This window comes from Entelurus aequoreus, linkage group LG26, assembly GCF_033978785.1.
Source record: "Entelurus aequoreus isolate RoL-2023_Sb linkage group LG26, RoL_Eaeq_v1.1, whole genome shotgun sequence".
Classification (NCBI taxonomy): domain Eukaryota; kingdom Metazoa; phylum Chordata; class Actinopteri; order Syngnathiformes; family Syngnathidae; genus Entelurus; species Entelurus aequoreus.
Window position 1 is genome coordinate 32,757,518 of NC_084756.1, and position 26,626 is coordinate 32,784,143.

Consider the following 26,626-nt stretch of genomic DNA (forward strand, 5'->3'; position numbering starts at 1 on the left):
ACACACACTAGGTGTGGCGAAATTATTCTCTGCATTTGACCCATCACCCTTGATCCACCCCCTGGGAGGTGAGGGGAACAGTGAGCAGCAGCGGTGGCCGCGCCCGGGAATCATTTTTGTTGATTTAACCCCCAATTCCAACCGTTGATGCTGAGTGCCAAGCAGGGAGGCAATGGGTCCCATTTTTATAGTCTTTGGTATGACTTGGCCAGGGTTTGAACTCACAACCTACCCATCTCAGGGCGGACACTCTAACCACTAGGCCACTGAGTAGGAAGGTAGGCAAGATTGTTTTATAAATACCGCCGCCGTTTGAGTTAACATTTTCGGGACTTATGCAGATCCCAAATACACCACAGAAGGCACCTGTAGGTAAGAAAAGTTTGTTTTGCATAATAACTTATTTTATTCTGTTGTTTCAAGCTATCTTAGCAATTATCTTAATGATTGGGTGCTTGCTCTTACTCTGTGTGAAATACGTTTAGCCTCGTCCTCCAGTGATAGTACTACTTGTAAAAAAATTTGTTCATAAAGGTGGATGATTATTAACTTAGAACAGCGGCTCAATTCATTCGGCGATATTCATTTGCAGTAATGGTTATTTCAACATGATTATTATATGTCAGTAAACAGCTGGATAAGGCATCAGGTTGTTTTTTTAACATCTTCCCATTAAGATGAAGAATGACTCATAATCCTTAATAAAGACAAGGGGGGGTGAAACCGAATCTTCCCGTGTCTTTCTCGCCATTTTCCGGGTCTAAATTGGCTGCCAAAGTGTACCAACTTGTCGGAATATGTCCTCATCCTTCTACTATCCAGGTGAAAGACATAATTTATGATCTAAAATAAAGTTTGACAAGCGAGGAAACAGCTGATCAGCCAATCATGTCAACATTTGCACACAAGCTATTGATCAAGGTGCCGCTATAAATAGTTTGTCTATGTTAGCGCTTATAATAACAATATCACCACCTACTCAGTGGCCTAGTGGTTAGAGTGTCCGCCCTGAGATGGGTAGGTTGTGAGTTCAAACCCCGGCCGAGTCATACCAAAGACTATAAAAGTGGGACCAATTACCTCCCTGCTTGGCACTCAGCATCAAGGGTTGGAATTGGGGGTTAAATCACCAAGAATTATTCCCGGGCGTGGCCACCGCTGCTGCTCACTGCTCTCCTCACTTCCCAGGGGGTGATCAAGGGTGATGGGTCAAATACAGAGAATCATTTTGCCACACCTCGTGTGTGTGTGACAATTATTGGTACTATAACATTTTTTTTAACTTCAACTAACATTTGGTTAATATTCAAGTCATGAAATGTAAATGTAGTATTGTTGGCACTTTTTGTGTGTTTTTTTATTGGGTTTTATGGGCGGAATAGAGGACCTCATATTGGCTTAGCTGTAAGCGGACTTTTATGTACGTTTATTTCCGTGAATTACTAAAAAAAAAGTACATCCGTCGTCATGTCTTTCATAATGATCGTGAACGATAGGCAAAATTCCCCCAGAAACTGCAGTTCTCCTTTAAACAGGATTTTATGTGGGGGGGGAACCAAAATATCTTATTTAAAGTTATTTTCTGAATTTTAACATTTTTGAATTGAAAAAATATAATTATTCATGCTAAAATTAGGATTAGTCAATGACTAAAAATATGTAAATAGCTCTTAAAATGAGGGAAATTAGTAGAAATACAATTTAAAATATGGAAAGTGGCAAATAATTTGTACTCTGCTAAAGTAGTTTTGTGCCGATACCGATATACAGTACATCAAAATGCCAAATATTGGCACTGATAATCAGTCAATATCTTGTTACAACCACCATTATTTGGCTTTGGCTTGTTGTGGGTTTGACAATTCCAGAAGGGTTGAACATGTGATAGCAACATTGATTGAGTGAGCTTGATGATGTCGTGCAGGATCGTTTGCAAAACGAGAGCCAGTGGAGGAGAGAAGATGGGTCATGTGTCTGTTCAAGTCAGCGGGGGAGAATTTGGATTGTCCAGACAGACATTCAGCTTCCAGGTAATTAAAGACGACATCACGTTACATCAGATCAACCATCTTTTTGGTGTAAGATTGTTTATTGGCGGAGGTGATCATCAATCCATACAGCCAGCATACAACAACAATACAGTATTGGTGTTGTTGTGTCGCAGCACTGATACAGGTTACTAAAATCCACACTTGTGGATGGAGAGACAAGAATGGGGGAGATGACTAAGCAGTTAATTACTGATGGAAGTAGTAATGCTAACAGTATATGTACAAAACCCAAAACCAGTGAGGTTGGCACCTTGTGTAAATGGTAAATAAAAACAGAATACAATGATTTGACTTACATTCAATTGAATAGACTGCAAAGACAAGATTCTTAATGTTCGAACTGGTAAACTTTATTTTTTGCAAATATTAGCTCATTCTGAATATGATGCCTGCAACATGTTTCAAAAAAGCTGGCACAAGTGGCAAAAAACACTTAGGAAAGTTGAGGAATGCTCATCAAACACTTATTTGGAACATCCCACAGGTGAACAGGCTAATTGGGAACAGGTGGGTGCCATGATTGGGTATAAATGCAGCTTCCATGAAGTCATTCACAAACAAGGATGGGGCGAGGGTCACCACTTTGTCAACAAACCGTGAGCAAATTGTCCAACAGGTTAAGAACAAACATTTCTCAATGAGCTATTGCAAGAAATTTAGGGATTTCACAATCTATGGTCAGTAATATCATCAAAAGGTTCAGAGAATCTGGAGAAATCACTGCACGTAAGTGGCAAGGCCGTGACCTTCCATCCCTCAGGCGGTACTGCATCAAAAAGCGACATCAGTGTGTAAAGGATATCACCACATGGGCTCAGGAACACTTCAGAAAACCAATGACAGTAACTACAGTGTGTCACTACATCTGTAAGTGCAAAGAGAAAGCCATTTATCAACAACACCCAGAAACGCCGCCGGCTTCGCTGGGACCAAGCTCATCTAAGATGGACTGATGCAAAGTGGAAAAGTGTTCTGTGGTCTGATGAGTCCACATTTCAAATTGTTTTTGGAAACTGTGGACGTCGTGTCCTCCGGGACAAAAAGGAAAAGAATCATCCGGATTGTTATAGGCGCAAAGTGTAAAAGGCAGCATGTGTGATGGTATGGGGGTGTATTAGTGCCCAAGACATGGGTAGCTTACACATCTGCGAAGGCACCATTAATGCTGAAAGGTACATACAGGTTTTGTGCCAACTTCACTGGTTTTGGGTTTTGTAGTAGTAACACTAACAGTATATGTAGTAGCAATTTGTTAAACAGTTCTGCAAGTGGAAGCTCACACCAACTACAGGGCAAGAAAATAAGATACTAGCATTCATAATTGGTAGAGGGAGTTCAAAGGTCACCAAGCAGTAATGATGTACAAATTTAAAGCACTATTTTGCGTTTTTTCATTTGTCCTGTGTCACCCTTCAGGATCCGTTTGTGACAGGAGTGATGCCCGACAGAGGTCCCAAAGCTGGCGGCACCACGCTGACCATCAGTGGGCGAAACCTGCTGACCGGACATCCCTCGGACCTTGCCGTCACAGTGGGCGGCGTGCCCTGTAACATGTGAGAACAACACAAACATAAACGTCTGTCAGTGCACTTCAATAATTATAGCAAATTTTGACACCTCAGTGATGTACCAAGTTCTTTTTTTGTCAATGAACACTTCCTGGAAATGTCTCGCTATTCAAGTAGCAGTAGAGTAGAAAAACAAGTTGCTTCTATATTGAAGCTATTATCATATATATTTGATGTATGACACCGAAAAACTTCCAAAGTTTGCGAGTAAATAGATATGATCAAAATAGTATCAATCTCACACAGATTCCCGAGCCATTTTGAGAAATAATGAGCTCGCCAGAAACTTCATGGCGTGACGTAGAGGTAGGAACCACAGATCCCTTCATCACCAACAACAATGCAATTAATGCAGACTGTGTGAGAGCCAGCAACGATTGCTTTGGGAAAAATTGTGATCCAGAACCTTATTTTGTTGATCCTAAAAATAAGCAACAAGTTTTAGAAGGTCTACTAAACAAATCCAGCTTTAGTGAAACGCTAGGCATCATGTAGCAATATTGCTAAGTGCTCAACAAGAAATACATAATAAAATGATAGCTTACTGTACAAAGTCTGCTCTTACTTCGATGACGACTGATAGGATGTCCATATCTTCCCGTTTATATGAAGAACTAATCATGATGCACACCAACTGTTAACAAGGAAAAGTCTCCCTGCAGACACAGTATTTAGTTGTCTGTTTGTCTCTATCTCCGGGTATACATTGAATGTCACAGATGAACAACTTCTAGATGTATAGTTAAATCCTTTTATTATCCAGATGAGAGGAATGATTTATAATCTAGAATAATTTTGACGAGCCAAGACGCTTACTTAGCTGTTTATAAATCCGGCGCTAAAAAATAGTCTACGTTAGCGCTTATAATGCAACATTGCTAATATTTGTTTAATATTCAGGTCACGATATGTTTATAGAGTATTTTTGGCGGGTTTTGGATGGTTATTTAGATTGTTTTGTGGGCGGAATAGCGAGAGCCCCCCATTGACAGACTATTTGTCTTTATTTATTTTTGACTTACGATGCATAAAAAAAGAAAAACATATGTGTTCATGTCTTATATAAGGATTGTGAATGATAGACAGCACATCTCTCTCTAATTTTTGCATTTTTCCAGTATGACTGATCTGATGCTATGGTCAAAGTGAAGAACTGTTACTCCAGTGACTCACATAGTGACATACACTTCATTAGGGCTGCAACTAACGATTAATTTCATAATCGATTAATCTATCGATTATTACTTCGATTAATCAATTAATAATCGGATAAAAGAGACAAATTACATTTCTATCCTTTCCAGTATTTTATTGAAAAACAACTGCATACTGGCACCATACTTATTTTGATTATTGTTTCTCAGCTGTTTGTACATGTTGCAGTTTATAAATAAAGGTTTATAAAAAAATAAAAATAAAATAAAAATAAAATAAACAATTTTAAAAAATTAAAAAATTGCATGCGCATAGCATTGATCCAACGAATCGATGACTAAATTAATCGCCAACTATTTTTATAATCGATTTTAATCGATTTAATCGATTAGTTGTTGCAGCCCTACACTACATACACCAGAATATGTGCATAAACAAGAAAAAACACAAAATTGCTTTGTGTCCATACCCGCACACTCTAAGTTTTGAGTGTTCTGAATACTGACCGTGTACTTTGCATTTTACCGTACTTCTCAGTGTGAAAGTGCTTACGCACTCAAGGACCAGGTGTACGTACAGTTGACACACGTCCTTATGTTTATGTAAAAAAGTGACTGTTCTGCTTGGCCAAGAGGCATCCGTAAAGATTGGATGGTTTCTGTGTTCTCCTCAGTGTGTCGGAGGTTCAGAGCTCCAGTGTTGAGTGTGTGACGGGCAGCAACAACAAGACGGGAGATTACCGCCTCACTCTGCATTATGGCAGCAGCCAACGGCATCTGCACTCCTCAGCGTACCACTACACGCACAACCCCAACATAACCCACGCCAAACCAGCCAAGAGCTTCCTGAGGTAAGTCCATGATGTCTATCACGCCTCCTTTGTCTCTCCTTTGGTTTGAGAGTGACTTTCACATCAATAACGGTCTTCTGTTCAGTGGCGGGCGAAGGATCTACGTGTCAGGACACAACCTGAACGTCGTGCAGGAACCTCGGATGCTCGTGACCGTGTCGCCTCACGAGTCCATCCAGAAAAAGACCAGCAGGAGAAGGAAGCGCTGGAGCCCAGGGGAAAGGTTGGGACGGTCTGCCAAAATGGCTTCTGACCCTCTGTGTCCTGGAGATCTTCTCTGCTCTGCCAAACAGGTGTGCAAGTGCGTGCCCGCCCACACATCTTTACCAATCTTATTTTGTCTGTCTGCGTTCCGTCAGTTCACAGAACTTTGTGAGGTGAACTCCTCCTCCTTGATATTGTGTCGATCGCCGATGGTGGACTCCTCGGTGTGGGGCTCCAAGGTCATGGTGGAGTTTCTGCTGGACAACCTGCGCTTTGACTTCAACACCCTCAACCCCCAGGCCTTCAGCTATGAGCCCAACCCAATTCTGCACCCTCTGAACCAGCAGGACCCTCTGAAGGCATACCGCTACAACCCTGGAAGCTTCATCCAGCTTGAGGTCAGAGAATGCCGCAACAAAAAAACACACAACAGTTGCTGTATCGCAGGGATATTCAGCTCAGTTGTTTTGGGGGCCACATTTCCAGAAAGCTAAATACAGAGGGGCCGGACTTCTCCCTTAACTATTAGTCTTATTTTGTATATTCCTGAGAACCAGCATCCTCTACAGTAGACATTTAATTTTGGCCTATTTTTTTTTGTCAGAGTTACAGGAGCGCTCTGCTGTTTTTAAGGACCTACTGTAAAAAAGCTAGTGAAAGATGATCTCTATGACAGCACTCTAGTGCAGTGGTTCTCAACCTTTTTTCAGTGATGTACCCCCTGTGAAATGTTTTTTAATTCAAGTACCCCCTAATCAGAGCAAAGCATTTTTGGTTGAAAAAAAGAGATAAAGAAGTAAAATACAGCACTATGTCATCAGTTTCTGATTTAGTACATTGTATAACAGTGCAAAATATTGCTCATCTGTAATGGTCTTTCTTGAACTATTTGGAAAAAAAGATATAAAAATAACTAAAAACTTGTTGAATAATAAACAAGTGATTCAATTATAAATAAAGATTTCTACACATAGAAGTAATCATCAACTTAAAGTGCCCTCTTTGGGAATTGTAATAGAGATCCATCTGGATTCATGAACTTAATTCTAAGCATTTCTTCACAAAAAAGAAATCTTTAACATCAATATTTATGGAACATGTCCACAAAAAATCTAGCTGTCAACACTGAATATTGCATTGTTGCATTGTAATGAATGGAATAGCCTACTTGATTTGATGTCCAGTTTATGAACTTACATTCATATTTTGTTGAAGTATTATTCAATAAATATATTTATAAAGGATTTTTTAATTGTTGCTATTTTTAGAATAGTTTTAAAAAATCTCACGTACCCCTTGGCATACCTTCAAGTACCCCCAGGGGTACGCGTACCCACATTTGAGAACCACTGCTCTAGTGTTTTTAAGAATCTGCTGCAAAAATGTGCGTCTCCCACAAGTTTTTTTGAAATGATTTTTACTGTCACCAGTTGAATATCCCAAATGATGAAAAAAGAGATGACCTAAAATTAAACCTTGAGGAATACTACTAAAACTTAGACTTAGTCTTAGACAAACTTTATTGATCCACAAAGGAAATTGTTCTACACAGTAGCTCAGTTACAAAGGATGGAAAGGATAGAGATGAAAAGGATAATGCACACAAGGGCACAAAAAGAGGGTGAAAACAAAAGGTATAAAGTAGACTAAAAATGGACCATAGTAGCAATATAAAATATAACATATGTGTAATATTTACATATAATATATACTGATATATTATATTATTGTATTATATTATTATATAATATATATAGGGCAGCACGGTGGGACAGGGGTTAGTGCATGTGCCTCACAATACGAAGGTCCTGACTAGTCCTGAGTTCAATCCCGGGCTCGGGATCTTTCTGTGTGGAGTTTGCATGTTCTCCCTGTGACTGCGTGGGTTCCCTCCGGGTACTCCGGCTTCCTCCCACCTCCAAAGACATGCACCTGGGGATAGGTTGATTGGCAACACTACTTGGGACGGCGTGGCATAGTGGGTAGAGCGACCGTGCCAGAAACCTGAGGGTTGCAGGTTCGCTCCCCGCCTCTTACCATCCAAAAAATCGCTTCCGTTGTGTCCTTGGGCAGGACACTTCACCCTTTGCCCCCGGTGCCGCTCACACCGGTGAAATGAATGATGAATGAATGATAGGTGGTGGTCGGAGGGGCCGTAGGCGCAAACTGGCAGCCTCGCTTCCGTCAGTCTACCCCAGGGCAGCTGTGGCTACAAATGTAGCTTACCACCACCAGGTGTGAATGAATGATGGGTTCCCACTTCTCTGTGAGTGCTTTGAGTATCTAACAATAGAAAAGCGCGATATAAATCTAATCCATCATCATCATCATCATCAACACTAAATTGGCCCTAGTGTGTGAATGTTGTCTGTCTACCTGTGATGAGGTGGCGACTTGTCCAGGGTGTACACCGCCTACTGCCCGAATGCAGCTGAGATAGGCTCCAGCACCCCCCACGACCCTAAAAGGGACAAGCGGTAGAAAATGAATGAATGGATAATATATACAATATATAACAAATCCCAATGACCATCTACAATATTACAGTATATGTAACAGCTGCAGCATAAAATAGAGAGTAGATCCAGCAGAAAATATACATTATCAACAAAGAGAGGTAGCTAACATAGAAGTGGTCAGGTAATAGACAGATATCATCTATTGCTGTATGGCGAATTATTATACAGCTGCATGAAGTGCGGAATGAAGGAGTTCTTGAATGGAACACTGTGGGAACGAAGCTGAAGGAGCCTGTTGGAGTATGAGCTCCGCTGTCCCTCATTTGTCTGGTGGAGTGGGTGGGCAGGATTGTCCATGATGGCGAGCACTTTGTCCAGTGTCCTCCTGTCCCTCACTGACACAAACGCCTCCAAATGCGTGCCAATAGTTTGTCCAGCTTTCCGGATCAGTTTCTCAATCCGGTTTATGTCCTTTTTGCTGGTGCTGCTCCCCAACAAACCACTGCAAAGTACAGGGCACTGGTATAGGTATGGTGTCATTCCCGGGCCGGCTGAATAGTCCTGCTGTATGGATATCCGCAACCGTGAGATTGTTACGTATTAGCAATTGACCAGACGATTGCTGACTATCCTATTATTCAGAATTAAAGACGTAGCACGAGTCCCTGAAGGAAGAGCAATTATCTGACGAGCTGCCAAGCTCAGCCGATCTTTACTGCAGCCATATCCCGCTGTTAACATGCTAAAGATTGTACTGACGTGAAAGAGTCCTTCAAAAAGGATGCACGCGCAGGGAGACACAATTACATGTCCTGGTTCCTTGTTACACACATGTAGGGGTTGTGTGCATGTCTTGCCAGAACACCGGGTCCCATTTAAGAGCAAGCTGGAACAAGCATCATATATGAAGTTGCTTCTAAGATACCAATCCTCACCACCATGGTGGGAAATGAAATGTTTCTTTCAAGAAACATCATCACTGGAGGAGTAGAGGAAAAATAATAGCTAAGCATGCTACACACGCCCAGCAGGACGACAAAAGAAGCTAACCGCTAAAGCTTCAATGTAAATTAGGGATGATCGATCCAGATGTCGATACTATCAATTCCTAGTATAGTATCAGTATATAAGCAATACTAAAATGATTAGACTGATGTTTTATTTTGTATTGTTCTAATTATTACAAAACCATTTTTGATGCTTTGTTATTGTTTACAAAGTGAGGGAATAAGACTCTGGATACAGTAAGGCTTAGAGGGCAACACCCAAATGATTTAAATGGGAGCCAATAATAGTTTTTGCTTTTGTTTAATTGTTGTACACGATACAATTTATTTTGTTAAAAATGTATGTAACATTCAATACCACAAATAAAATACATAATCTGATTTACAATAATACTAGCAAAACTCTACATTAAAATGATCAAGTAAAATCGCTAACGCTAGTCAGTAGCATGTCATTAGCGAAGCCAATGTATATTAGCCTCAAGCTAGCGCATTTTTGGAAAAGTGGAACCATACTTATCTGACATTGCAATGGTTTTTTAGTCTATTTCTTTGCTGGCATTGAAAATTGCAACATTACCTAGAGGTAGTTGTGAAGTGAAGTGAATTATATTTATATAGCGCTTTTTTCTCTAGTGACTCAAAGCGCTTTACATAGTGAAACCCAATATCTAAGTTACATTCAAACCAGTGTGGGTGGCACTGGGAGCAGGTGGGTAAAGTGTCTTGCCCAAGGACACAACGGCAGGATGGCGGAAGCGGGGATCGAACCTGCAACCCTCAAGTTGCTGGCACGGCCACTCTACCAACCGAGCTATACCGCCCCCCAGTTCGGCTGTGTCTGCTCTCAGTGCTGCTGGAGTGATCGCCAAGTGCGAAGAGCTGGCTGATTTGGCAACCAGGCGTGACCCACAACCCAGATAGCATAACATGTGAATCAGTAAGACCAGCGGGATTCGGTCAGCGCCAAAAAGTACTAGATTCAGCACCCATCCCAAGTGTAGGTCAACATGCAAGCTATGCTCGGCTAACGTTGTTTCTCTTTTCAGCATTGTCCTAAACCTTCTTGCTAATGTTCTTATGTCCTTCAGTTTCATTCTTTGAAGATACCGTGAAGCCAATAAAAAACAAGCTCCGGGCTGCAGTGCAACATCCAGCACAGTAATACATTTCCATGCATGTTGTGATTCTCAGGGGGAAAATCTGGACCTGGCTATCAATAAGGAGGAGGTGGTTGTGTTAATTGGGGAGGGTGTGTGTGCCGTCAAGACGCTTACCAGAAACCATCTGTACTGCGAGCCCCCGCCTCAGCAGCCTGTGTCTACGACGAATGTCAAGAAACGTGAGGGTTCTGACAGCCTGCCTGAATTCACTGTGAGTAAACTTCTTAAAGCACAGGTTGAAAGTTGCAAATAATAACACAAACAATGTCTCTGTCATGTGGCCCCTTTGAGGCCAGGAACCAGGAAGAAATGTGAGCAGACCCTTTAAAGGACGTAACAAGTTGTATACAGGGCAGTAGACTTAATGCAATCTTAGAATATCAAAAAAAGGGCTGTCCCGATCAAATATAGGTATCGATCTTAGTATGGTATTATGTTGGCTTGCATGAAAAGTGTGTGATACAAGCAGTCCTGCAGAGTGTTAACTTGTGCAAAGTTGGACAGCCAGGTAACATCTAAATGTCCTCCAATAAGTACACATGGTTGGTTTTCTTCTATTTTAGTCAAGCCATTTACAAAAGGTAAACATGGTAAGCTTTCTGTTCCTTGGAGCTAGCAGCTACACAACATCTAGGCACACAATAGCACACAAGCTAGTCATACGCAATAATTTCTATGTGTCAAAGTCAAGACCTCGGATAAGCGGAAGAAACTCAAACTACCATAACTCTAACGACCAAAGCCCTCACAACCAAAACCCTGACAACCAAAACCTTATCAACCAAAACTCTAACAACCATAACCTGAAAAACTATAACCATAACAACTATAATCATAACTACCATAACCACCATAACCAAAACCTTAACAACCATAGCTCTAACCACCAAAGCTATAACCACCACAGCTCTAACCACCATTGCTCTAACCACCACAGCTCTAACCACCATAGCCCTAACCGCCATAGCTCTAACCACCACAGCTCTAACCACCACAGCTCTAACCACCACAGCTCTAACCACCATAGCTCTAACCACCATAGCTCTAACAACCACAGCTCTAACAACCATAGCCCTAACCATCATAGCCCTAACCACCATAGCCCTAACCACCACAGCTCTAACCACCACTGCTCTAACCACCATTGCTCTTACCACCACTGCTCTAACCACCATTGCTCTAACCACCATAGCTCTAACCACCATAGCTCTAACCACCACAGCTCTAACAACCATAGCTCTAACCACCACAGCTCTAACAACCATAGCTCTAACAACCATAGCTCTAACCACCACAGCACTAACAACCATAGCTCTAACCACCACAGCTCTAACCATCATAGCTATAACCACCACAGCTCTAACCATCATAGCTATAACCACCACAGCTCTAACCACCACAGTTCTAACCACCATAGCTCTAACAACCATAGCCCTAACCACCATAGCTCTAACCACCACAGCTCTAACCACCACATCCCTAACAACTATAGCTCTAACAACCATCACCATAACAACTATAAAAATTCCAATACATCTCCTATGTGGCCTGCAGGAGACACCTGACATTGACTGACTTTATTTTCAGGTCCACATGGGAAACTTGAACTTCTCCCTTGGCAAAGTTCAGTATGACAGTCTAAGCCTGGCCACCTTTCCTGTGGAGGCTCAGATTGGTGTCGGGGTTGGAGCCTCCATTGTGGCGCTCATCGTCCTCATCATCGTACTTATCTACAGGTTAGTAGATATACAATACACATTATGTACTGTATACAATTTCTGCACTTAAGTGGATTCATTAAGCAGATACAGTAAGTACTAAATAGTATCTTGTCTACAGTTAAGTAGATGAATGAAATAGATACAGGGTACGTACTGTGTAGTACCTATAGTTGTACTACCGGTATATTGGTTAGCAGGAATGCACTTTTATTTCTAATTCATTTAATATACCAAATTTAGGAAGCCCAACAAGTTTTATTAGTACCGTATCTGAAGTTACTTTAAGTTGCTTGTATTGTAATGTAGTACTTGTACACGGAATTGTTTTTTACGTAGTATTTGAATAACGGACGTCAGAAAGTCATGCTACGAAATAAATCTTTCTTTTCATTGTGTCTCTATTTGATCTGCTTCAACTTGCGGGACATGTTCAGGTCACATGACTCTACTCAACACTACTAAATCGGTCATCTCTTAATGCGTTGTCAGGAGAAAGAGCAAGCAGGCTTTAAGAGACTACAAAAAGGTCCAAATCCAGCTGGAAAACCTTGAAACCAGCGTGAGAGATCGGTGCAAGAAAGAGTTTACAGGTGAAACACTCAAATGTCAACATGACTTTGACACTAAAATGTCAACATGACCTTAAATGTCCCAATGAGAACATTTCAGTGTTTGGAACCAAACATGTTGACTTTTTGTCTGCAGTCACTGTCAAATGTAATATCTGTCCAGTTCTTAATTCCTACTTTTTCAGCATACTGAAGGTGTTTGGTTAGGGGTCAAGGGTTATGTCTTGAGAAAAAGGTTAAGGGTTAAGGGTTATGTACTGGATAAGGGTAACGTCAAGAGGTCTAGAGATTAAGGTCAAAAGATTAGGGGTTAGAGTTTCAGAGTTAAAGGTTAAGGGTTAGCGGTTAAGAGTGAGGTTATGGTTAAGAGCTACGTCTGAAGATTAAGGTTAGGGGTTAAGGTTTAGATCATAGTTAGGGGTCAAGGATTAGGTCGAGCAAGCGATTGATAGGTTGGGGGTTGTGGGTAAGGAAGTGGTTAAGATTGGAATTGGGGTTAAGAGTAAGGTAGCGGTTAAGAGTTAGGTCTTGGGTTTAAGTGTTAGATACTGGTTAAGGGTTAGGTCTACGAATAAACGGGTTATGGGGTGAAAAGTTAGGTAGCGGTTAAGGGCTAGGTCTAGCAATTAATGGGTTAGGGGTTGAGGTTAAGGTAGTGGTTAAGGTTGGGGTTGAGATTAAGAATTAGGTAGCGGTTAAGAATTAGGTCTAGGGGTTAAGCGTTAGATAGTGGTTAAGGGTTAGGTTTAGGGAAGAAGGGTTAAGGCTTAAGATAGTGGTCAAGGGTTATGTCTAGGGATAAAGGGGTTAAGGCTTAAGATAGTGGTTAAGGGTTAGGTCTAGGGATATAAGGTTAAGGCTTAAGAGTTAGGTAGTGGTTAAGGGTTAGGTTTATGAATAAATTAGGGGTGAAGAGCTAGGTAGCGGTTAAGTGTTAGGTCTAGGGGTTAAGAGTTAGGTAGTGGTTAATAGTTGGGTATAGAGATCAAGGGTTAGGGGTCAAGGATTAGGTCTGGGGATAAAGATTTAGGGATACGACAGATGAACGTTTCACTGACCTTTCACCCTTCACACACCCACTCTGCCCCAGACCTGATGACTGAGATGATGGACATGTCAAGTGACTTGGTGGGTTCTGGCATTCCTTTCCTTGACTACCGGAGGTACGCGGAGCGCATTTTCTTCCCCGGCCACCGGGAGTCGCCACTCAGACGAGACCTGGACGTTCAGGAGTGTCGCAGACAGACGGTGGAGCAAGGTCTGGTGCAACTTTCCAACCTGCTCAACAGTAAACTCTTTCTCACTAAGGTACGGCCAGAAACATCACGACCTGTCAGCCCGGTGACTTTTTAGAGAGGAATAAAATATCCTATCTTTCCCGTAAGTTTATTCATACTCTGGAGAGTCAGCGGACTTTCTCTCCCCGAGACCGGGCCTACGTGGCCTCCCTTCTCACGGTGGCACTGCACGGTAAACTGGAGTACTTCACGGACATCCTCAAGACCCTTTTGAACGACCTGGTGGAGCAGTATGTGGCCAAGAACCCCAAACTGATGCTACGGCGGTAAGAGACGGCATCGTTAGCTCGGTTCCGCTTTCTGGATGTCTCACTTTGTTGGCTCTTTTTCTCTGCAGGACTGAGACTGTGGTGGAAAAGCTGCTGACCAACTGGATGTCCATCTGTCTCTACGCTTTCCTCAGGGTCAGTCTGGGTTTTGAATGTGTGCCACTCCAGAGACAATACAGAATATGTAACTTAGATAATGGGTTTCACTATGTAAGTAAGCTCTGAGTCATTTAAGAGAAGCTCTAAATAAATATTATTCACTTCACTTTAAAGTGACGTAAACTCAGGTTGTGGACTCACACTTACACTTTTAAGTGCGTAAGTGTGCTCACACTGAGAACTATGTGATAAAATGCAGTACGCTCAGTACCCAGCTGTTGCACTCAAAAATTGTAAGTGTGCAGTGATGGACTCAGAACCTGGGCTGACTCCAGTGGTTGCAGTTCATTAAGGGTGTCCCGAACTTTTAAACTTCCAATATGATACCAATATTGGAGCCTTGACTATTGTCCTATACCGGTATTGATCCGATACATTACCAGCTGGAATCCTTATTATTTTGTAGTGTGGAATGTTAGAAAAGGTTTGATTAAGTGAAATGAGTCAAACAGAAAACAATGGTTGGTATAAAAAACACCAGCCTATTTATTATTTAATAGACTTATGGTGTCTTTTTAGATGCAGTGGATTGTTTTTCTTATGCTGCTAGCATGCTAACATTAGCATGTGTCACATACCAAGTTATTTGTCCTTAAGGTTAATGGCAGTGAAATTTGAGAAACAAGTGTAAAATAAGCTGAAAAAGTCAGCATGGTTAACATGCTAACAGTTAGCATGTGTCACATACCAAGTTATATGACTGTAAGGTATTTGGCAGTGGAATTAGAGAAACAAGTGTAAAGTTAGCATGCTAATGTTAGCATGCTAGCAGTTAGCATGTGTCACATACCAACTTATTTGACTTTAAGATGTATGGCAGTGAAGTTTCAGAAAAAAGTGTAACATTAGCGGAAAAAGTCATTATGCCAACGTTAGCATGTGTCACATACCACGTGATATGACTATAAGGTATATGGCTGCGAAATTAGGAAAAAAATTTGTAAAATAAGCTGAAAAAATTAGCATGGTTAACATGCTAACAGTTCACATGTGTCACATATCAAGTTATATGACTCTAAGGTGTATGGCTGTGGAATTAGAGAAAAAAATGTCATATCAACTGAAAAAGTTAGCATGCTAATGTTAGCATGCTAACAGCATGTGTCACATACCAAGTTATATGACTCTAATGTGTATATGGATGTGGAATTAAAGAAAAAAGTGTAAAATCAACTAAAAAACACTAACCTATTTGTTGCAATAATTCATTACGCAGTAAATTAAATGATGTGGACACGTTTGTTACTGAATTCATTCTAATAAGCGTCTGCCTTGGAGACTTTGTATCTGTACGTAATATTCAACTATAATTATTTGACACTTGTTTATATTGACAAATGTGCTATTTTAGACTGCAATATAGTTCAATTAAGGACACTTATTACGTATGTCCAATCAGTGTGCTATTGTGTGCTTAGCTGTTGTGTAGCTGCTAGCTATTAGTAGCCTATAGCCTTTCATGTTTTCCTTTTGTAAATGATTTGACTAAAATAGAAGAGAAGACCAACCTTGTGTGCTTAACATTTAGATTAACTGGCTGTACAACTGTGCACAAGTACAGGACTGCTTGTAACGGAGATGATATCAGAAAGTTGATATGCAAGCTATGATATGATAAGCTCAGGAAATGAGTGCACTAATTCAAGTGTACTTATGGAAGTGTTCAATTTGAGACACAGCCTTTGCACATGTGTAGTGGCTACTTGCTTTTATCATCTTCTATTTTGCTCGTTGTCATTGATGTCACTTTAAGTGAAGAAAGTGTGTGTGTGTGTGCTTCCAGGACTCTGCCGGGGAATGTCTCTACATGCTTTTCAGGGCAATAAAGCACCAAGTAGATAAAGGACCAGTGGATGCTGTGACTGGCAAGGCCAAATACACTCTCAACGACAACCGCCTGCTGCGAGAAGACGTGGAATACAAAACCTTGGTGAGCAGAAATCTCCCTATGTCGTCCATATAAGGCGGGGGTCAGCAACCCACAGCTCTTGAGCCGCATGCGGCTCTTTAGTGCCACCCTAAAAAAGGATTGAAAAAGTTTTTTCTGTTTTAGTATGTTTTTGGTTTGAGGACAAACATGACACAAACTTTCCCAATTGTTAGAAAGTCCACTGTTTAATATGTTTGTGTATATGCTTCACTGATGACATCGTGAACATTGTTTTGTCCTACTAATTTCGGCGGTTCTTGAACCCTCCATATTGTGGACTGTGATGCAACAGTTTGTTTACATGTAAAATCTTCCATTCCTTTGTCTCATTTTGTCCACCAAACCTTTTATACTGTGCGTGAATGCACAAAGGTGAGCTTTGTTGATGTTATTGACTTGTTGGAGTGCTAATCAGGCATATTTGGTCACTGCATGACTGCAAGCTAATCAATGCTAACATGCTATTTAGGCTAGCTGTATGTACATATTGCATCATTATGCCTCATTTGTAGCTATATTTGGCCGCCATATCCTTTTTTTGATAACGGGTAAGATTCAAGTCGGTTTGTGATTGAAATCCTGTTCCGTCTTTTTTCCAGACTCTTAACGTGTTGGTGCAGGGCGGAGGAGCCAATGAGTCGCAGCCGCTGCCCTGCAAAGTGCTGGACTGTGACACCATCACGCAGGTGAAGGAGAAGCTGCTGGATCAGGTGTACAAAAGCACCTCTTTCTCTCACAGACCTCACTCCGACTCCTTGGACCTGGGTGAGAATACACGCCTTCATCCAGCTCCTACGTCTGCATGTTTAATGACTACTACTACAACTAATAATAATGATAATAACTAGAGAATTCCCGTGAAAATTTTGATGGGCCCGCTATCTGTGCCCTGGACCTCTGGCCGGGGGTCGGTGGCAGCTGACATACTTTTGAGATTGAACCAGTGCTCTAAGGTGTATGGCTGTGGAATTAGAGAAAAAAGTGTCAAATCAACTGAAAAAGTTAGCATGTTAACAGTTAACATGCTAGAATGCTAACATTAGCATGCTAACAGTTAGCCTGTGTCACATACCAATTTATATAACTGTAAGGTATATGGCAGTGGAATTAGAGAAACGTGTAAAATTAGCCGAAAAAGTTAGCATGCTAACATTAGAATGCACGACACGTGCTAACTGTATTCTATTATGCAAATGTTAACATGCTAACAGTTAGCATTAGAATTAGACAAAAAAAAGTGTAAAATTAACTGAAAAAGTTAACATGCTAATGTTAGCATGCTAACAGCAAAGTTATATGACTCTAAGGTGTATGGCAGTGGAATTAGAGAAAAAAAAGTGTAACATTTGCAGGAAAAGTTGGTTAGTTATAATGCTAGCACATGACTGGGTGAGAAGAAATACCATCCATCCATCCATTTTCTACAGCTTGTCCCTTTTGGGGTCGCGGGGGGTCGCTGGAGCCTATCTCAGCTACAATCGGGCGGAAGGCGGGGTACACCCTGGACAAGTCGCCACCTCATCACAGGGCCAACACAGATAGACAGACAACATTCACACTCACATTCACACACAATATTTAAACATAGAAAGTAGCATGCTAACATTCTCAGAAAGCATCAGTGATGGGTGCTTGCACTGCAGCAGGCCCATAATAATAATAATAATAATGATGATGATGACTTTTCAGCAAATGTATTTGCTCCTAAATGTTTTATTGAACTCTGGCGCCATCTGCAGCTTGATAAAACAATTACATACAGTAGGGGATTGAATCTTGGGGCACTTAACCATTTGATCCTATTCAGATTCCTTGGGGTGATGATTCAATTCGGAATTGATTTGGGATTTGAAAAAAATAAAAAATAATTCAACACGATTCTTACTTCAAACTGATTCTCGCAATGTATTATATAATATAATAGATGTATAATAATAATATTATATATATTTTTTCAAATCAGGTTACAGGTTAGAAAAGCTCCTTCTGGTTGCATGGAGATGGCCTAAAAAAGATGTTTTAAATGTATTCTTATTGAACAAAAAGTACAAAAAAAAATTATTTTTTATTTTTTTGCATTTTCTTCAAATCGATTTTTGAAAAATATGTACCAATTTAGAATCAGCTTGAATCGCAAGTTGAATGTGAATCGATGTTTGTGTGCACCCCTAACATACAGTGTATTCACTTCCAAATCACAGTGTAGCAGTGGTGTGCCATCCAAGCCAGCAAGGCCTTCTCTGCTGGCCTAACATAACCACAAATCATGATTAAATATACAATTATTTTTTTATTTACTTTCCCTAAATATCTAAAAGTATTCATATTCTCCTCATGTCATATTATGCTCCTTCCAGTGCTGTTGTTTTTCGTTTTAGTTTGTATCCAATCAAAATTCAGCTATCTTATGTTGCCATTCTGTACCAAATCTGCCCGGGGCCTTCAGAATCAACAATGTGGGCGTCTGTGCACTGGAAGTGGACGGGGACACACAGGTGATAGATAATTGCCATAGCCAATCAGATCACCAGTTGTTGTCGGCGGATGACACATTATCTGCATGTAACATTGGCTGCATTTCAGATAGTTGTTTGCCATTTTGTTCCAGACCACAGCAAACATTACCTAACTTGCCAAAGATTGTAATAAATCTATTAAGAGAAGACAGCCTGCCGTTTCCTTTAACTTGGACACACACATCTATACCTTTGGCCATTAAAAGCCAGTAATTTCCAGGAGTTATCTCACCTTCTGAGTAGCCTCTGATTTACTAATGGTTTCCAATGTTGTAAAAATGTGTAGAATAAATATTACATTTCAACATTTCTGTCAACGAAGATTTGCTAGTCATTTTGATAGTAGGCTATTACAGCTAATATAGACACTTACATCATGCGTTGCCTTCATTATATATATGATATAGATCCAGACTGTAATCTTTACAATAACATTACCAGAAACTGTGAGTACTACACAGACGAACAATTTAAATGTGTGAATATGGACAAATCTTTTACTGTAATACATTTAAATAGCCGAAGCTTGTATAACAATTTTGACAATATTAGTGAATATCTGAGCAAGTTCAAAAAATGTTGTATTGTTGCAGTCTCAGAGACTTGGCTCGATGAGAACAAGTGTTGTGATATGAGATTGGATGGTTATGAATTATTCACCACAAACGGAGTTGGAAAAAAGGGAGGAGGAGTAGCACTTTTTGTAAATCAAGATTTAAAATGTTGGAAAATTGACAGCAAATCAACTGCTATAGCTGGAATTTTTGAATGTATTACTGTAGAAATTGAAGTAGAAAAATTTGTTTAATAAGTCAAACAAGCTCCATATTGTGTGCGGTGATTTTAATATTAATCTTCTGAATCCCATGGACAGTACCAAAACAACCGATTTTATAACAGGATTGTACAGTAATAATTTTTTTCCCCTTATCATAAAACCTACCAGAATAACAGTAGACTTTGCCACACTGATAGATAACACCTGAGAATCAAATAACAGCAGGACTACTACTCAATGACATAAGTGATCATCTACCTGTATTCAGTATTTTACACAATTTCTTTCATCAGAGAGGGACCAAAAAAGCAGTTCAATATAGATTTGTTAGACATCAAACGCCAGAAACTATGGCAGCATTCAAGTCTGAGTTATGTGCTCAAGACTGGGGGGAGGTTTACACCTCCACAGACCCAGATGAGGCATACGAACATTTTCTCAACATTTTCATAACATTGTATGATAAGCACTGTCCAATGAAAAAACATGACATTAAGGACAGCACTGTTAAGGACAAACCATGGATCACAAAGGGACTGTTGAAGTCCTGCAAAAACAAAAATTATCTTTACAGAAGACATTTAAAGCACAGAACCAAAGAAACTGAACACAAATATAAAACGTATAAAAATAAGTTGACACAAATAATAAAGCACAGCAAAAGAACATATTACTGTAACCTTTTAGAACAACATAAAAATAGCATCCAGGGTACGTGGAAAGTTTTGAATGGTATCATTAAAAAAAACTCCAAGCTATTTCATAGAAAATAATCAAACTATAAATGACTCTAAGGAAATAACGGATGCTTTTAACACCTTCTTTGTGAATGTTGGACCTAATTTAGCAAATGAAATTGTACAACCCAAAAACAGTGTCAAATTTAATGAACATACCATTCAAAGCAACTTAGAATCGTTTTTTATTTCCCCCGTTCATGAAAGTGAAATCACAGAAATTGTAAATTCTCAAGAAAACAAGAAGTCAACAGACTGCTGTGACTTGGACTTTTCTCTGATCAGGGAAATTGTTGATTTTATAGCTGTTCCCTTCACTTATGTATGTAATATTTCTTTTATAAAAGGTGTTTTCCCAAAGAAAATGAAAACGGCAAAAGTTATTCCCATCTTCAAAAGTGGAGATAAGCATCAGTTCACCAACTATAGGCCTATTTCTATACTCTCACAATTTTCAAAAATCCTTGAAAAATTATTTGTGTCAAGATTAGACAGTTTTATTGACAAGTATCACTTGCTAAGTGAACACCAATACGGCTTTCGACCAAACAGGTCCTCTTCCATGGCAGTGATGGAACTAGTTGAGGAGGTAACCACTGCAATTGTTAAGAGGGAGTTTGTTGTTGGCCTTTTTATTGACCTGAGCGAGGCCTTTGACACAATCGATCATACATTGCTTTTAAACAAAATGCAGAGGTATGGTTTTAGAGGTCTTGCTCATGATTGGTTGAAAAGTTATCTTGGTGGCAGAGAACAGTACGTGCATATGAATAATGTAGATTCAGATAAAAAGATTATAACACATGGAGTAGCCCAAGGTTCTGTATTGGGACCAAAATTGTTTTTATTGTACATTAATGATATCTGTAAAATCTTTAAAAAACTCAACTGTATTCTCTTTGCTGACGATACAAGTCTGTACTGTTCTGGGCAAGACCTTGGCCATCTCTTAGGGACTGTAGAGAGTGAACTCCACATACTATAGCAATGGTTTGATGCCAATAAACTATCAATCAACCTAAATAAAACAAAATATATAATTTTTGGAAATAGGAAAAATAACAAACAGTGTCATATAAGAATTGATGATATGGAGATAGAAAGGGTGTATTCAATAACATTTTTGGGAATCCATATAGATGATAAATTAAATTGGAAACTGCATATAAATATACTTAAGACAAAGATGGCAAAAAATATTGCTATGTTACATAAAATCAAAAACTCCGTAAATCAAAAGGCTCTTATCATGTTATATAATTCTTTTGTACTCCCTTATCTTAATTATTGTGTCGAAATCTGGGGTAACAATTACAAAACAAACATTAAATCTATATTCTTACTTCAAAAGAAAGCGATTATAATTTTAAATTATGCAGATTATCATGACCATACCAATGCTCTGTTTATTAAATTAAAAACATTAAAACTGCACGATCTTGTTGACCTCAACACTGCTATTGTGACGTACAAAGCTCATAACCACATGCTGCCTGGGTGTCTACAGGAGAGCTTTAAACCCAGAGAGAATCCCTATGACCTCAGAGGTTCAGCTGTCTTCCAGAAAGCTAAGATAAGAACAAGCTTAAAAAGTAGATGTGTTTCTGTCAGGGGGGTTCAACTGTGGAACAGCTTGGATTATTCCTTCAAATGTTCCAGTTCTATTCACACATTTAAAAAACACTTTAAGACCAATGTCTTGAAAAAATATATCACTCTTGAATCAACACAGTAGTTAATACTATGATCAATGTTAATTCAAATACTAAATGTGGGTTATAAATAATAATGGAAGTACAATTGTTTGTATATAGTATATAAATTGGTACAAAGGTTTAACATGTCTACAAGGATATTTCACATGCCTTTACTGTGTATATAATTGAACTGTGTTTATGTTATGTATAATGTGTATTTATAATATGTTGTACAATGGACATTCAATAATTTTCGGAAGTTTATTTTGTACTTGACATTGTTTATAGGGTTAGGCGCAATAAGTGTTCAACTCCAGCCTAAACCCTTTCGGTCTGCAACATTTTCATTTTCAATTTATGAATGTACAACTGTTTGTTTATTTTGTTGACGATTGACCGAAGAATAATAAACTTGAACTTGAAATTATAACACTTATATACGGCTTTTCATTTTTTGCGGTTCCAGACAGATTAGTTTTTTGTATTTTTGGTCCAATATGGCTCTTTCAACATTTTGGGCTGCCGACCCTTGAGCTTGGCAAAAGTCTGTGCTTTCCTAGTTCATTTCATTTTAGTGAGTTGAACATTAGTGGGGGGGAAATGCTAAGAGTAACCAGTGTAAAGACTGCTATAGATGCATATAAATCATGTTGACACACTTGTGTTGTTGTTGTTCAGAGTGGAGGTCTGGTAATGCTGGACATCTCATCCTGTCGGACGAAGACCTAACGTCTGTGGTACAGGGCAACTGGAAACGCCTCAACACGGTGCAGCACTACAAGGTGGGCTCTTCATCTAACTAGAAATACCGCCATGTGCTGACTTGGCATTTTGCCCCGCACCTCAGGTCCCCGACGGTGCCACGGTCGCTCTGGTCCCTCGCCACAGCAAACACATTCACCATGACAACCACGACTACGTGGCTGGAGAGAGTGAGTACTTTCCTGTCGTCACCACACGCCTCACCGTAACGCAATCGCTCCTCCTCAGTTTCATTGCAAGCTTTGTCTGGGACAGAAACGCCCATGCTGGAGGACGCAGACGAGGGCGGGGTGAGACTCTGGCATCTGGTGAAGGCCGGCGAAGAACCCGAGCTGCCCAAACATCGGAGAGGCAGCCTGAGGGAAAGAGAGAGAGCCAAGGCCATACCTGAGATCTACCTGACCCGCCTGCTGTCTATGAAGGTAAGTCAGGGCCGGCCCCTGGCATAAACACTCTGTGCTCTTTTTTTCATTTAAAGGGGAACTGCACTTTTTGGGGGAATTTAACCTATTGTTCACAATCATTATGAAAGACAAAACAACAGATGTATTTTTTTTAATGCATTCTAAATAAACGTAAGTAAAGGTCCTGTATTCCACCTACAAAACCCAATTAAAAAACATACAAAAAGTGCCAACAATATCCATTTACATTTTGTGACTTGAATATTAACCAAATATTAGTGATATTGTTATTATAAGCGCTAACGCAGACCAACTATTTATAGTATATACTATTTTTGTTTCATCTGACATCACATGGACAAAGATAAGACCTTCTGGAGGAAAGTTCTGTGGTCAGATGAACAAAAATTGAGCTGTTAGGCCACAATACCCAGCCATATGTTTGGAGGAGAAAAGGTGAGGCCTTTAATCCCAGGAACACCACTCTTACCGTCAAGCATGGTGGTGGTAGTATTATGCTCTGGGCCTGTTTTGCTGCCAATGGAACTGGTGCTTTACAGAGAGTAAATAGGACAATGAAAAAGGAGGATTACCTCCAAATTCTTCAGGACAAGCTAAAATCATCAGCCCGGAGGTTGGGTCTTGGGCGCAGTTGGGTGTTCCAACAGGACAATGACCCCAAACACACGTCAAAAGTGGTAAAGGATTGGCTAAATCAGGCTAGAATGAAGGTTTTAGAATGTCCTTCCCAAAGTCCTGACTTAAACGTGTGGACAATGCTGAAGAAACAAGTCCATGTCAGAAAACCAACACATTTAGCTGAACTGCACCAATTTTGTCAAGAGGAGTGGTCAAACATTCAAGCAGAAGCTTGTGGATGGCTACCAAAAGCGCCTTATTGCAGTGACACTTGCCAAGGGACATGTAAGCAAATATTAACATTGCTGTATGTATACTTTTGACCCAGCACATTTGCTCACATTTTCAGTAGAGCCATAATAAATTCATAAAAAAACCAAACTTCATGAATGTTTTTTGTGACCAACAAGTATGTGCTCCAATCACTCTATCACAAACAAATAAGAGTTGTAGAAATGATTGGAAACTCAAGACAGTCATGACATTATGTTCTTTACAAGTGTATGTACACTTTAGACCACGACTGTACATCATTGAGGTCTCAGCTGTTTCCTCGCTTCCTTTGCTCGGGAAAGTTTATGGCAGATCATAAATGATGCCTCTCACCTAGATAGTAGAAGATTGAGGATGTAATCCGACATGTTGTTACACTTTGACAGCCAACTTAGACCCGACAATGGTAAGAACGACACGACAAGACGCTGTTTACACACTCTCTTTTCTTCGCGAGGATTACGAGTAATGTTTCATCTACACGGGAATATAACAAGATTCTATCAGTCGCCATCCTAATGACAGCAGATAATGTACAGTAAGTTATTTTTTTTAATGTTCATAGGCTCTCATGAAGTCTGCAGTGAGTAATAATCAGTGATGGAGTTGAAAAAAGCGAACGTTGTAATGCATTTTTTAAATTAATGCGCCGCGTATGCTTAAAATTATGAAAATACGTAAATATGAAATGTTATTATAAATGTTCCTGCATTACATATATACTTACAGTGTGTATATAAAACCTTAATGGAGGTGTTTGGATGTTTTTTAAGGGCTCTGTAGGCAGAATAGAGCGACTCCTATAGGCTACATTTATAAGCAGACTTTTGATCGTATTTATTTAATATTCAAAATACGTTCTTGTCTTACATAAGGATTGTGAATGATAGGCAAAAATTCCCAAAGTGCAGTTCCCCTTTCAATTTTTGTTCCAGAAACGATTGAATATAAAATGTATTTGCACAATAATAATGTCTGAATGAAATGGTGAATGTGTGACACAACATACACCCCCTTGCAAAAATGCAAAATGGTTGCAACGAAACGGTTGTTCATGCTTTAATGGATTGTTAAGCTTTTTTGCACCAAAAGAAGGGTGCTGTGATGCATACTTTTACTTTGAAAGTTTGTGCCTACCTGCAAATGACAACATAGTGAGAAAAACATATATTTTTTTATTCATCTCAAATCTGATTTGAATTGTGCCATTTAAATATTTGAGTTTGTGTCTGCATCATCGTGCTTCACTACTTTTAATGCAGAGTCTGCATTTTCAAAATAAAAGCGCATGTAATATTATTAGTACATGGATGAAGATGATACTAGGTTTAGGTAAAGAGAGGTGATTGTTAGTTGTGCTGGTGATAATACAGTCTTGTCCTTGGTGGTGTTCAGGGGACGCTGCAGAAGTTTGTAGATGATCTGTTCACGGTCATCCTCAGCACCAGCAGACCAGTTCCTCTGGCTGTCAAATACTTCTTTGACCTGCTGGATGACCAAGCTGTTCATCACTCCATCTCTGACCCAGAAACCATACACATCTGGAAGACCAACAGGTTGTTCTTCTTGCTTTAGTCTTGCTTCACTCTTTCTTTCTTCTTCTTCTTCTGCTGCTTCATTTCTGCTTCTTCTTCTTCTGCTGCTTCATCATCTACTTCTTCTTCTGCTTCTTTGTCTTCATGTAATGCGTATTATTCTCATCACTCCATCTCTGACCCAGAAACCATGTACATCTGGAAGACCAACAGGTTGTTCTTCTTTCTTTCTTTCTTCGTTTTCTTCTCCTTCTTCCTTATGGTATGCGTATTGTTCTTGCTCTTCTTCTTCTGCTCTTTCTTATTCTTCTCTTTCGTCTGTCTTTTTCTTCATTTTATTGTCTGTCTTCTTCTTTTTCTCCTCAGTCTTCATCTTATTTTTCTTTTCCTTTGGTTTCTTCTTCTTCATCTTCTTCTTCTCCTTCTTTTTCTTCTTCTTTTGCCTCTGCTGCAACCCCTTCTTCTTCATGTTATGTGTATTGTTCCTGCTTCTTTTTTTTTATTCTTCTGCTTCTTTGTCTCCTTCTTCTCCTACTCGGTCTTCTTTTCCTTCTTCTTCTACTCTTTCTTCGTATTATTATTTTTATTCTATGTCTTCTTCTCTGTCTTCTTCTTTTTCGTCCTCTTCTTCTTCATCTCCTCTTTCTTCTTTTTCTTATTCTTATTCTCTGTCCTCTTCTTATTCTTCTCTTTCTTCTCTATCTTTTTCTTCTTCTGCTTCTTATTTGTTTTCTTTTGTTCTTCTTATTTGTTATAATTTTTGTTCTGCCTGTTATTAGTCTTCATGTTATTCGTATCATTCATGTTCTTCTTCTTCTGCCTATTCTTCTTCTTCGACGTCTTATTTTTCTTCTTCTGCTTCTTCTTTGTCGTCTTTTTTTT

General features: G+C 39.7%; 1 protein-coding gene across 4 annotated transcripts in view; it reads left to right on the forward strand.

Annotated features, from left to right (window-relative positions):
* Positions 1–26,626, forward strand: part of plxnb1b (plexin b1b) — a 198,064-nt gene that overhangs the window by 155,671 nt on the left and 15,767 nt on the right. For 3 of the 4 annotated variants that reach the window (XM_062037858.1, XM_062037859.1, XM_062037860.1), the window contains 16 exons: positions 1,925–2,030; positions 3,468–3,604; positions 5,448–5,624; positions 5,710–6,226; positions 10,489–10,668; positions 12,045–12,193; positions 12,668–12,768; positions 13,838–14,055; positions 14,133–14,311; positions 14,383–14,449; positions 16,257–16,403; positions 17,003–17,168; positions 22,810–22,913; positions 22,979–23,063; positions 23,149–23,315; positions 25,605–25,765. In XM_062037858.1, coding sequence (XP_061893842.1) covers positions 1,925–2,030; positions 3,468–3,604; positions 5,448–5,624; positions 5,710–6,226; positions 10,489–10,668; positions 12,045–12,193; positions 12,668–12,768; positions 13,838–14,055; positions 14,133–14,311; positions 14,383–14,449; positions 16,257–16,403; positions 17,003–17,168; positions 22,810–22,913; positions 22,979–23,063; positions 23,149–23,315; positions 25,605–25,765 — 2,661 coding nt within the window. The remainder of the gene's footprint in view (positions 1–1,924; positions 2,031–3,467; positions 3,605–5,447; positions 5,625–5,709; positions 6,227–10,488; positions 10,669–12,044; positions 12,194–12,667; positions 12,769–13,837; positions 14,056–14,132; positions 14,312–14,382; positions 14,450–16,256; positions 16,404–17,002; positions 17,169–22,809; positions 22,914–22,978; positions 23,064–23,148; positions 23,316–25,604; positions 25,766–26,626) is intronic. The other variant, XM_062037861.1, reaches the window with a different exon arrangement.